The 12,433-nt window shown below is 33.1% G+C and overlaps 1 protein-coding gene across 2 annotated transcripts; it reads left to right on the top strand.

The window, feature by feature from the left end:
• Positions 1 to 1,002: 1,002 nt before the first annotated feature.
• On the top strand, positions 1,003 to 3,540 carry LOC127091719 (rhomboid-like protein 11, chloroplastic). 2 transcript variants are annotated; one of them, XM_051030403.1, is made up of 7 exons: positions 1,003 to 1,312; positions 1,537 to 1,650; positions 1,811 to 1,896; positions 2,092 to 2,132; positions 2,226 to 2,392; positions 2,479 to 2,541; positions 3,126 to 3,540. In XM_051030403.1, exons 1-7 carry the CDS (start codon positions 1,094 to 1,096, stop codon positions 3,285 to 3,287), a joined length of 852 nt encoding a protein of 283 aa, XP_050886360.1. In that variant the 5' UTR covers positions 1,003 to 1,093; the 3' UTR covers positions 3,288 to 3,540. The 2 variants fall into 2 exon arrangements, with proteins under 2 accessions (XP_050886360.1, XP_050886359.1); XM_051030402.1 differs by having other exon boundaries at positions 1,006 to 1,307; positions 1,523 to 1,650.
• The last annotated feature ends 8,893 nt before the right edge of the window (positions 3,541 to 12,433 follow it).

Below are 12,433 nucleotides of genomic sequence, written 5' to 3'. Positions count from 1 at the left end.
GTATATGTTCTAGTTCTTTAATTTTATTTAATATTTTGTTTTAGTCTTTTAATTTTAAAAATATTATAAAATAGTTTTTTAATTTCAATTATGTCATTTTATTTGGTCTCTTCTGTTAATTTATAACAAAAAAATCGTAAGTTCTGACGATATGGTCAGGTTAAAAACTGATAAATTGTCTATACTCCGAAAACAAAACTCTCAAAATTTAAATAGTCTACAAATAGTTTTTAACTATGTATATTGATTCAGATTTTTATCAATCCTTACTGTCATGCGAAGTCACCAGAATTTAATATTTTTTTCTAAAAATTAAAATAAAAGAATAAATAGGATAAAGAAAGTGATTAATTTATAATATTTTATAATTAAAAAACAGAGTGAAACATTAAATTAAATTAAAGAATTTGATAATTAATCAGCTCTTATTTTATATAATATTAACGTTGAGACGGACACTTCGGTGTCTGTGTGTCCACTCTTTTATTACGCTAACGCGTGTATAATTTTTATGATATTTTTTATTTCTTTAAAAAAATATTATTTAAATCTAATTAGTTAAAATAAAAATAAGATGGTAAATATTCATTTTTAATATATTTTTATAATTTATTAAAATGAAAGTGTTTTTAATATATTTTTATAATTTATTAAAATGAGAGTGTTTTTAATATATTTTTGTAATTAATTAAGATGAAAGTATTCTATAAAAAAATGTGTTCTTAAGATTAATTTAATAATATAATGTTGATACCGATGGCGGTTTTAGTCTTAGCCTTGACAATTTTATAGTGAGTAATATTTTATTAAGATGTCATTGCACAAACTTGCAATTTTAAAAAAATATGCAAAATTAATTTTTTGAATTAATAATTATTGAAAAAATAGTCTTATTAATTCAAAACTGAAAGTTAAGTTAAAAATGAACTATTTTCATGCAGCAAGCATGTAACTTCAAAAGAAAATATTATATAAAAACATATTCTTATTTTTCACGGGGTTATAAAAAAAATATAACGCCCAGAAATAGTAGAAACTTAAAAGTAATCGAAAACGCAACACTTCTTCTTCTTTTTCTTCTTCTTCACTAACAATGGCACAAGTTGCAGTTACAACCTTCAAATTCAACTCATGTCGCAAACCCATTCACCACTCCTTCTTCTTCTCTCCCTCTCCACCTCCCACATTCAACATCAAACCCACTCCCAATCTCACACACCCACGTCTCTCTCATCATTCCCTCTTCATGTTTCGCACCCCTTCTCTCACTTCATGCAACAGCAACAACAACAACAACGACAAATCAGGTACGGTACGTCTCCGCCATAAAACCAATCTCCAAACTCTCACTAGCAACTAACTTTCACATTAATTCAAACTCTATGTAACTGTCTGGTTCATGTTCGGTTGGGGCATTTTGTCGAACACCTTGCTTTCGTGTTGTGCAAGAGTAAAAAATTACTACAAACATCTTATGTAGTGTATCTGTATCTTATCTCATTATTTATGTTTGATTGGTTAGATATGATATCGCAGTTGGAACTGGGGAAGCCGGAGCTGAAGAAGAGGGAACCGGAGAAACGAGTCAACGGGATATTCTGGATCATACTGCTTAATATTGGTATATTCGTCGCTGATCATTTCTTGCAGGTATGTTAATTTGTTTATCCATCAATCATAGTTTATGCTTCTAGAGAATGACAGTTGATAGACCAAATTGAATGTTCGTTCACTTTAAGCATGAATAGTTTATGCTTATAGAGAATGACAGTTGATAGACCAAATTGAATGTCCGACATTTCATATGTAGGTTGATGGCATCAAGGCTTTGTATTTGTTTCATAGCAGGCCTGATTGGTTCCAGTTTCTCACAGCAACATTTTGTCATGCTAATTGGTGAGTACACTCTTCTTTCATTTCAATTTTCTATGGTTGTGTTTATTTTCTTGTGTTTTCATAAGAATTGTATTGCACAGGAACATGATTGGACTTTTTTTTGTTTGTTTTCCTCTTCATTTTCTATTATTAGGTGTGCAAACTCATTTCTCAATACCCCATTTTTACAACTGATTAATGCTTTAACTTGTACAGGAAACATCTTTCTAGCAACCTTTTCTTCTTATACATATTTGGTAAGGCGGTGACAGGGTCACTCTTCTTTCTGGGATGTGACTTGTCATCAGATTGAAGCATGAACATTTTTTATTTCGATGCTTTCGCAACAGGGAAGCTTGTTGAAGAAGAGGGAGGTAGCTTTGCATTGTGGCTTTCTTACATTCTTACTGGTGTTGGAGCAAACCTTGTTTCCTGGCTGATTTTACCGAGAAACACAGTCTCAGTTGGAGCTTCTGGTGCTGTTTTTGGGTTATTTACTATCAGTGTCCTTGTAAAGGTAACTGGAATTGTATTCTGAAATTTACATTTCTTTTGTTTCCAGTTTTCTTCTAAGTTCTTACACTTTTGTTCAATTTGATTTAGATGTCCTGGGATTGGAGGAAGATCCTTGAAGTGCTTATATTGGGTCAGTTTGTTGTAGAGAAGGTAAGCATGAGGAACAGAAAAAAAATTTTGACTCTAAAACAACTCTAAATGATTGCAGAGCTTTGCAAAAGTCACTAATAAAAATATCACAACCTTTCAAATTTTCATCTTTTAAAGATATATTGGAATTCTTTTCCTGTAAATTTCACGTGTACTTTTGCGGTGAAAGTGTGATTATAATTAATTTTTATATTCTTCTGCTCATAATCATTGATTTAAAACTCCGGGATTGAGATTGCTATCAAATATATGCAGGTACATAACAAACTATGAAGCAGTTAGAACCTTACCTTTTGTTTTTCAATTAATGGTCATAACTTTGCACTTTAATTAACCTCTATAGTGCACCCTTCACTTCACATGTGTCAAATTTGTATCATGATGTGTCCATGACTTATGCTGCATAAAAGGCTTGCAATATGTTATGGTATCTTTCATTTTTTATACTGATAATTTAATGAAATGATTTGCTTGTTTCAAAAGATAAAACTGCTTATATTTTGGTATTGCTATTTGGGTTATGCTTGAACAACTAGGAGCATCAATGTCCTTTATAATTGATCTGTTGTTTGCGAGTGTAATAGGTTATGGAAGCAGCTCAAGCTTCAGCATCATTACCAGGAACCTTTCGTGGAGGCTACTCGTTGCAAAATGTCAATCACATTGCACATCTTTCTGGTGCTCTTGTTGGTGTGCTCTTAGTTTGGCTCCTTAGCAAAATTCCTTCTGATTCTTCAAACCAATAATTCAGTTTGGATTTGTTGAATGGCTGCGATTATTTATAGAGGAGAAGAATTCTACATATATACATTTTATACTATCTGATTGTATATTTAACAATAGAATGCAATCATATGAGATGAGGTACACTTACAATGAAAATGCATAACAATGCAGATGTAATATTTTGGAAATAACATTACTCATTCAACTAACATGACATTGGACGGTTCGTCCCAATATAAGGGTATCAAATTAGTTGAATTGGTTAAAATTTAAGATGGGTTTTGAGCTTGTTTTATGTTTAGAAAAATGGATTTTTTCTTTTTATTTTTTAAAATGGATTTTACATAAATGTTTTATAAAATATTAAAAGTTTTTTTAATTTTATTTTTTATAAATTTAAATATTAGTTTTTATATACTATAACATAAATTTACATTATTGAAGATCAAAGTAGAGTCAAAATCACAGTTTTTTTAAAAATGTTCTATTTCAAAAATGATTTTTATGAAAAACTATTTGAAATAGTTTGAAAATTAAGTGATTTTTAAAATTTTGATATAAAAAAGAATTTGATAAAATGATGAAATACCTAAAGTAATATTTTTAGAATAATTATTTAAATTAAATTTTTATTTAAAACTTTTATAAAAAAAAATTGTAAATTTTTTTACATCAAAATATATTACACTATAAAAATCATTTAAAAAAAATAAAACAAACGGGTCCTTTAATAGATGGGTGAAGAAAAAGCAATTATTCTATTTATAATAGTCCTTTAATAGATGGGTGAAGAAAAAGCAATTATTCTATTTATGAGATTCATCTATAATATAATATAAGAAGATTGATGATTCTGGAAACATCAATTTTATGCGTCCAAAGGGGAGGTTTTTAGTGTCCAAAAATTTGTTTTTCCAACAGATTTAGTATTTGGTTCAATAGGAACCAACTCATTGGACGGAAATGTCATCGGTGCCCCTATCTTTCTATATAATTCAATTTTGATTATGGGGACTTTTTATTTTCTATGCCGTTTTAGTATTTAGTTTGCTTCTAATCTCCCTTTACACCGACAATTAACCGAATCAAATCGAAAATAATTCAAAATTCGGTTTGACAATTAAATCGTTGAATTAGGTTTATGAATCAAACGAGTTGAATATGAGCGAAAAACTAAATTCGTTAATTAAATAAGCTGAACTTTAACTATACATAATTCGACTCGTTAGATTGGTGAGTCAACTCAATTATTTATGTCAAGGATTATATTATTTTTAAGAGTAGATTAAGATTTACTCCAAATCTTAATCCTATATTGTCTCTTTCATATTAGTTAGTTATGGTAGTAAAGCTGACAATTACATTTAAAGTCATCATTGTTGGATGCATAATATCATTTGCTAAAATAACACTTTCAGTAAAGGTTGTAAGTGGTGTAATCATTATGTGATGGAAATGTATCAATATCTAGTAATCTTAGTGTACTATTTTATTTGATTTGTAAGGTTCATAAATATTTAGAAGAAGTTGTGTATTTTTTATACAGATTTAAACTTCAATTGAGTAGTTTTTAAATTAAACTTTCAAATGTATAGCTTAAAAGTTGTGTAGTTTTTGAATGAGTAGATTTTTGAGACAAAGTTAAATTTCAATCTAATAACTTCTATTTTATTTTAATATTTTATTTAAAAAATTTAATTTAAAATTTTAAATATATAAAAAAAACCATAAAAATAGAATTTAAGTTGGTGAAGCAAGTGAATTGAACCTAACGAATTGAACTCAATTATTCGTGAATTTATAATGAGTCGAGTTTGAGCTTAAAAAAAGTTTATGTCGAATTCAAACCGAGATTTGAATTGAATCAATTCTTAATGAGTCGAGGCGAGTTCAACTTGACACATTTCCAGCCTAATTACCTTGTATAGTATCCACCATATCAATATTATACATTTTTTTTATTATTCTCTCTTACTCCACATTTTCATTTTTCATCTCCTTCCTCTTTTCAAACTTCATTTTTCTGTTCTCGGCAAGCTATTTCACCTTCATCTCCGAAATTTTTGTCTTCCATAAAATAGGTAAAATGATTTTATTTTCTTCATGTATTCATTTTATTTTCTTCTTCCTCTTAAAAACATTTTCCCAATTTTTTTTCTGTTCTGAATATGTTATAACTTCATTTCTACCTTTCTATGTGCATTGAAAATTTGATGAAGATTCATGCCTTCATCTTATGAAGTTAGAGACTGACTTACATTGTATATTTTGATTTTTTGCATTCAGATATTGAAATGATCCGAAGAAGTTTGAGGAATGTGCATTCATGAAACTTGGTAAATCTCACTCTTTTATTTGATTTCCTTTTTATTTTTTAAAATATTTTTTCATAAGAGTTTCATAGATTGAAGCTCATGTTTTGTTTTTCTTCCATTTTCTTCTTAAGATCTATAAAAGCTTGTGGATGAGATTTTTTAATATAGATTTTTTTTTGTGTTTTCATGTTTCATATGTATTTTCAGATTTACTCTTGTTTCTGATTTACTCATTATTTTTACTTTAATTTTATAATATTTATGAAATAAATATTTGATTTCGTGCTAAAAATAAACTTCTAAGATATATTTCAAAGAAACTACCTCATATGATCCTCTTACTTCAAGAAACTATATACTTTGCGTATAAACTTAATGAGATGAAAAATTATATGGTTCTTAAACTCGATTTGGAGAATAATTTTGAGTAGAATTTCATTTCTGAAATGGTGACTCTTCTCATAATACATTACTAAATAAAAGTGATTGAACGTTGTATTTTTTGTCTTCATAGTTATTAAGCAGAATGATGGTCCATTAAAAATTTAAAATCTTCAAAGAGGATTAGAAAAAGGGATCATATTTCTCTCATATGTTTTCATTTTCTGCATAGAAATGTGTTCACACCTTATTAATGATGATGTTGGTGAAACAACTCTGGACACTTTTGCATTCTTTAGATCCTTAATCAAACTTATTTTATAAAGTTAGCTTGGCAAATAATTTCTTATACTGTTAATGATTTCGTGCAAAATATAATTGTAAGGATCATTCCTTCATCCCTAAAGTTCATTAGTAGTGTCGAGTCAATTCTATTTGGAAAGACATTGTTAAGTTTGACTTTGTATTAATGCAAATTTATTCTTGATTATCAATGATGGCCAAAATATGTTTTTTTTATGGATTCTAATATCCCTTGTGGTTAAACTATGTTTCAAATTATGAGTTATACAAACATCACTAGTTGAAAGTCGAATAAATTGATATATTTTCTCCTGGTCAAAATTGTGGTAGAATTGCCTTTATTAAGTCGTCCTGAATTAGTTGCAGTGACTACTTGTGTTGGTCTCTCATGAATGATTGAGCTTTCTCAATAAAGTCCATTTTTGAATTTTTGAGATTTGATTATGCCAATTCATACGATTTTGATATTTTTTTTCTCTTGCTTGGAACCAAATGGTCCTAAGAGAATCACATCTTTTCTTTAAAAGCATGGAAAATGACATATGTTATTACATTTATTAGGTTGAATACTTATGGAGAGTCTATTATACATGTTCTCGGTGATTGTGAATATTTTTCTCATTAATGGAACCTCTATATTACTAACTATAATTGGAGCACAATTTTCATTCCTAAATGTAGTTGATTCATTCAGTACTACTAATAACATGTTTAACAACGGTTGTAAAGGAGATATAAGTACGAATACGGTTAAGGGTTCGTGATAAAGTAGTGTGGTGTTTGTTGGAATTTTGCCAAATTCCTGATGTTGGAATTGCATCAAACCTATGGAAAATTTCGAATCAATCTTTCTGATTGATTACTCTTATTCTTCACTCTTCACTTGAGTCAATCAACCAACCTTAGTTGCAAGATGATTCTGCTACACAATTGATAATGAAAGAGGAAAAGAAAGATGAATTGAGGAAGAAAAGGAAATTAGGGTTTAAGAGAAAAAGGAGAAGAAGGAGAATATTTCTACGAAGTTTTTCTCTGCTATTAAATTGAAAATTTTATTCAATTTTCTATATGCAACTGCATTGTAAACAATGATAAGGTGCCTCCCTATTTATAGACTGAGATTGCTTGCACACCAATCAATCTCCAACTAACATAACTCAGCTAAAACACAAACTAGAGTTAAGTTTAAATTTTAATTGAGATATACTTCTACGAAATTCTGACAGTTATACAAAATCTACACAACATTTCGACAACAACAGACTCTGTCGAAAATGGTGTTTTGACACAAAGAATTACATTTCCAACTGTCACATCTCGAAAAATACGATTCCTCGCGATGGTCGCGGAAAAAATTAATGTTCGAACAGAGTCGCCACCGAACTTTATTTATCCCAATAAAGGAATAGGAAAATATCGATAAAACCTTTAGGAAATGGAATAATGGTCGTCGCAACCATATTCGGGTTCGGGAGTGGATTACGTAAGGGGAAGGTATTAGCACCCCTTACGTCCGTTGTACTCAACGGGAACCTTTTAGTTCTAATTTGAGCTTAGAGTGTTAATTTATGTTTGTTTGTTATCTTTGGGTTATAAAATATTAAAAATAGAAATGGATGGGAACCTCAAAAAAGGAAAGGGGAAGTTTTTTTATTAGTTTGCTCGCGAAGATACAACAATCTCTTGCCTACGTATCCTTATGGCGTAATAAGGAAATTAGAGCATTCATAGTTCGGGGAACTACGGTTGGTTGGTGTCTTTTACCAAACAGCTGTTTAGATCGCGTTCTAAAGGCTAAACGCCGGCTTGTCTACTCTCGGCGGAGGCTTAAACACTAGTTTGTTGTTGTTAGACGGTGTGGCTAGTGATCGAGAGGGGGGTGAATAGATCACCTCTTTAAAAATTAACGGATTTAACGTTTAATTAGAGTTTTCAAAAACAGCGGAAAAAGCAGTCCCGAATCGACTTCCGTCTATTCTGAACTGCTACTAGAAAGCCGGACACGCAAGTGCAGTTGCTGGATTTTAATGAGAATGACAGAAATAATACACACAGAATATTAACAGATTGAATGCGCTTATCCTCAAATACTATTTCCAATGAACACAATTTAGTTAATTTTATCAAACAGTTGGTGTGTGAGTGTTTGATGATAAACAGCAATGGTGTATGATTAAAGGTTTTATTATCACTGCTGTCCAGAAATATGATCAATCACCACACACTAACAGAAATTGCAAAACAGTTTTGAAACGTAAAGAAGATTAAGGTAAGAGTACGATACGCAGAGATTTGTTAAGGAAGTTCCCCACGTCGTCCTCGCGTGTGGGTACGTCTCCCTCTCAATTTCAATTGAAATTGAGAACTTTGATTATCAATTATTGCCGAATCCGTTGATACAAGGTTTTGATACAAAGACAGAATTTCTAAACTCCAAGAACCTCTTCTTGTATAAACCTTCACTTGATCTGAGCTCGATCAAGATTTTCCTGCACAAAGTTGCAAACAATTCACCGGTTCCACGACCTGCTTGCGAAATCCCCCGATCTCCAAACGCAACGCTGCGGCTGAATCTGTTCTGCAAATGTGACTCCCAAACCCTCAAGAACACACCAGTTCTTGAAGGACAAACCAGTAGGTTTTTCCTAGAAACCCCCTTCAATCTTCGACTCAGCTAGATCCTCGATCGTTCCACTGCAACCCACAGCTAGATCCTTGATCACACCACTGAACGTTATCTCAATGCTTCTTTGATCCAAAGAACAAGAATTGTTATGTGTAAATGTTCTTGAAAGAAGAGTGATTGAGAAGATGAAGAAGATGAAGTCTCTTTCAGGTTTCTATGTGCTCACTGACAATTGCTCCAACACTTCTTTGATCTTGTGTTCAATTGTCTTTTTGCTCAATGAATTCGTGTCTGCTACCTGCTATGAAAACCTGTACTTATATGCTGCAAAACAGTTGCTGTTATGACTTAAAACCACTTTGTGTATTGATGCATAACAGTGTGTATCGATGCATACTGTAAGTTGTGTGAATATTTGGTGAAATTAATTACTCATGTATCGATGCATAAATCGTGTGTATCGATGCATGTGATTTTTACACTGATATGTATCGATGCTGAATGCTCATGTATTGATGCACAGGCAGTCTCAAGTAGTCCTGTATCGATGCATAAATCGTGTGTATCGATGCATGTGATTTTTACACTGATATGTATCGATGCTGAATGCTCATGTATTGATGCACAGGCAGTCTCAAGTAGTCCTGTATCGATGCAGGAATCGTGTGTATCGATACATGGAGTTTTTGACCTTCCATGTATTGATGCATGGCTCGTATGCATCGATGCATACTGAGCAGAAATTTTTTTGTAATTAATCACAGGTTACATGTATCGATGCAAAGGCTCATGTATTGATACATACTGTTATAAAATGCATTTTAATAGTTATTTTAAGGGAATTTTCAATGTAGATTTATATGTATGTTTATGCAACAATAAAGTGGGATGATGGACAAAATAAGAACACAAATATATCATGTAATGCAATGCACAATCAATTTGGATGATGATCACACAATTTGCTATCATTAAAAGTTAATTCAAGTTAAAGAATTCTTTCACAAACTCCCCCTTTTTGATGATGGCAAATTCTTGGCAAGATGTGTGATACTCCCCCTGAGTTTGTGCATATCTGCATTTTTCTCCCCCTTTGTCAACATCAAAAAGAGGAAGAACCATAGTTATCAAGCAGAAAGTGAAGCAGGGCATGGCAAGAATGGATAATAGGCTATCAATCACATAGAAAGAAGCTGCAAGTTAAAGAATCATTCACAAAGAATCATTCAAACAGTAAGGGTAATAACAAAATAGAGGTAAACAGAAATTGAAAAGCATTTTAAGTGTGCGAACAAGTTTAAGAGTTACATAAGCTAAACCATATAATGTGCAACAAAATAAAACATGAGCAATATGAAATGAAATGCAGTGAGATGAAAGAGTGGTTGGTTAATTTGGATTGTTGCCACCACAGGACTCCTCATCATGTCTGTCAGGATCTCGGTAGCTTGGCGGAGGCGGAGGAGGAGGCATTGTGTCTGGATTTTGGCCCATGAAGGAGTATCGCCTAAATCGATTCTGAACTTCAGTGCTTCTAAAGCTGTCCATAATCCCAGGGTTTGCACGGCAATCATCCATAAAGCCGGCCATTTCGTTATAGAAAACCTGATGCCATTTAACCAAGTCTTGGTGCCAGGCGTGTTGATTGTGATACATCCCTGTATGCTCATCATGCCAGTCCCGATGCTCGTTGTGCCATTCAGTTTGTTGGACATGCCAGTACCGTGCTTCTTCATGGCGTTCTTTGTTGACGATTTCCATCTGTTGAAGCATGTGAGTGATGTCCGCATTTGGTGTTGAGGCTGAAGTACCACCGGCGAATGGAGGGGCTGTAGGTTCAGGTACGTAGTTGGTGGGAGACCACCTTCGTGGCACCCACTCACCCCAACCAGTATTGGCCTCAGCTTGAGGCACATCTGTTTCAGGCGCATCCTGCATTTCTTCATCAGGCTGTTCTTCAGCAACATGGATGCGTTCAGAAGGCACGTCAAAGTTGTAAATTCTGGTTTTGGATTTTCTTTCAAAAAAGTAGAAGCATTTGCGGTCTTTGTCCCATCGATATCCCATATGCGATAGAGTGGCAGAATCAAATTCTTGAGCTGCAGATGGAGATAGGAGAGGCACAATAGGTATTGTAACTTTCCAAAACTTTAGAATTTTCATGACTTGAGAGGCATACCCTAGCGCTACAGTTTTGCTGTCTCGCACATAAAATAGACGTTTTACAAAGTAGTTCGCCCAATTTAAGTGAATCTTATTTTGCAGAATGTAGAGAAGATGTATGCTAGGCCTATCCAACCGAGAGTGGCCACTGTTGGTTGGACGCAGAATGTGTGTAATGATCCAGTGTAGAATACGCGAAGTTTGTTTGATCATACCTGACGTGACGTGTTCGTCCTCACTCAACGGTCTATCAATCTTTAGGATAGAAGTTGTAAAGTCCTTCAGGTCAAATTCAGGATCAAAGTGCAGGTCATGCCAGGACTTGAAAGCCATCGACGGAAGCGGCATTTGAAACACCGTTTCCCAATCAGAGGCTTCAAAGGTATATGTTCTGACTCCGATAGAACACCGGAACATATAGCCTGGACTAGTGTGTAAACCAGCATAAAAGGCCCGGATGAAATCCTCATGATAGTCATCTTTTGTAGATAGAAAGGACCCAAGTTTTTGTGCATGTAACAGTTCAACTACTTCATTTAGGTGTAGGTGAACAGCATCTGTTTTATCAAAGATATGAGGTTTCATTACCAACCTGGCCTTGAAGGATTCCTCAAATTCAGCAGCAATGGCAGGATGAAGAATGTCTAAGGCATTTGAAGGAACATCTGGTGGTTGCTGAGACGTACCGGCTGCTTCCTTTCCCTTTCCTTTTCCTTTGGCTCTGGCTGGAATGGTGCGTGGAGGCATGGTGATATGAGATTTAGGGTTTTACCAAGTTTGTGAGAGAGTGAAGATGAGAAGGATTAGGGTTAGCCACTGGTTTTGGGGTTTTTGAGGGCAGATGAGATGAAGTAATGAGATAAGAGATGATATGATTGGTTGATGTGTCGATGCATGAGAGAGAAAAAGAATGCATTTAATTCAGATGACAGCAGTAAGTATCGATGCAGAGAGTTATGCGTCGATGCCAAGTATTTCAAAATTGTCATGTGTATCGATACATGCGATGGATGGGTCGATGCCTAGTGTTTTCAATTGCCTTGTGTATCGATACATGCGATAGATGCATCGATGCATACTGAATCAGTTTTTCAAAAAATTTAATTTCAGAGTATATGTATCGATGCAGGCTTCGTATGTGTCGATACATACTGATGCTGAACTGGTTTTTAATGAGTTTTTATGCAGTATGATTATGCAGTTGCACTATGTCATGATAATTTTGCTCAGAAATCAGATTTTTAATGAGCACACATTATAGACAGGAAGTATATTCAAGCAAACTTTACATCAACTAGAGTAAGCATATTTGTTCTAACAAACACAATCACTAATCAATAAGAAAATTGTAGAAAGGTTTGATATTACCTCTGTTGGA

Source organism: Lathyrus oleraceus, chromosome 6, assembly GCF_024323335.1.
Source record: "Lathyrus oleraceus cultivar Zhongwan6 chromosome 6, CAAS_Psat_ZW6_1.0, whole genome shotgun sequence".
Lineage (NCBI taxonomy): Eukaryota > Viridiplantae > Streptophyta > Magnoliopsida > Fabales > Fabaceae > Lathyrus > Lathyrus oleraceus.
This window is presented reverse-complemented; position numbering and strand designations above follow the sequence as displayed.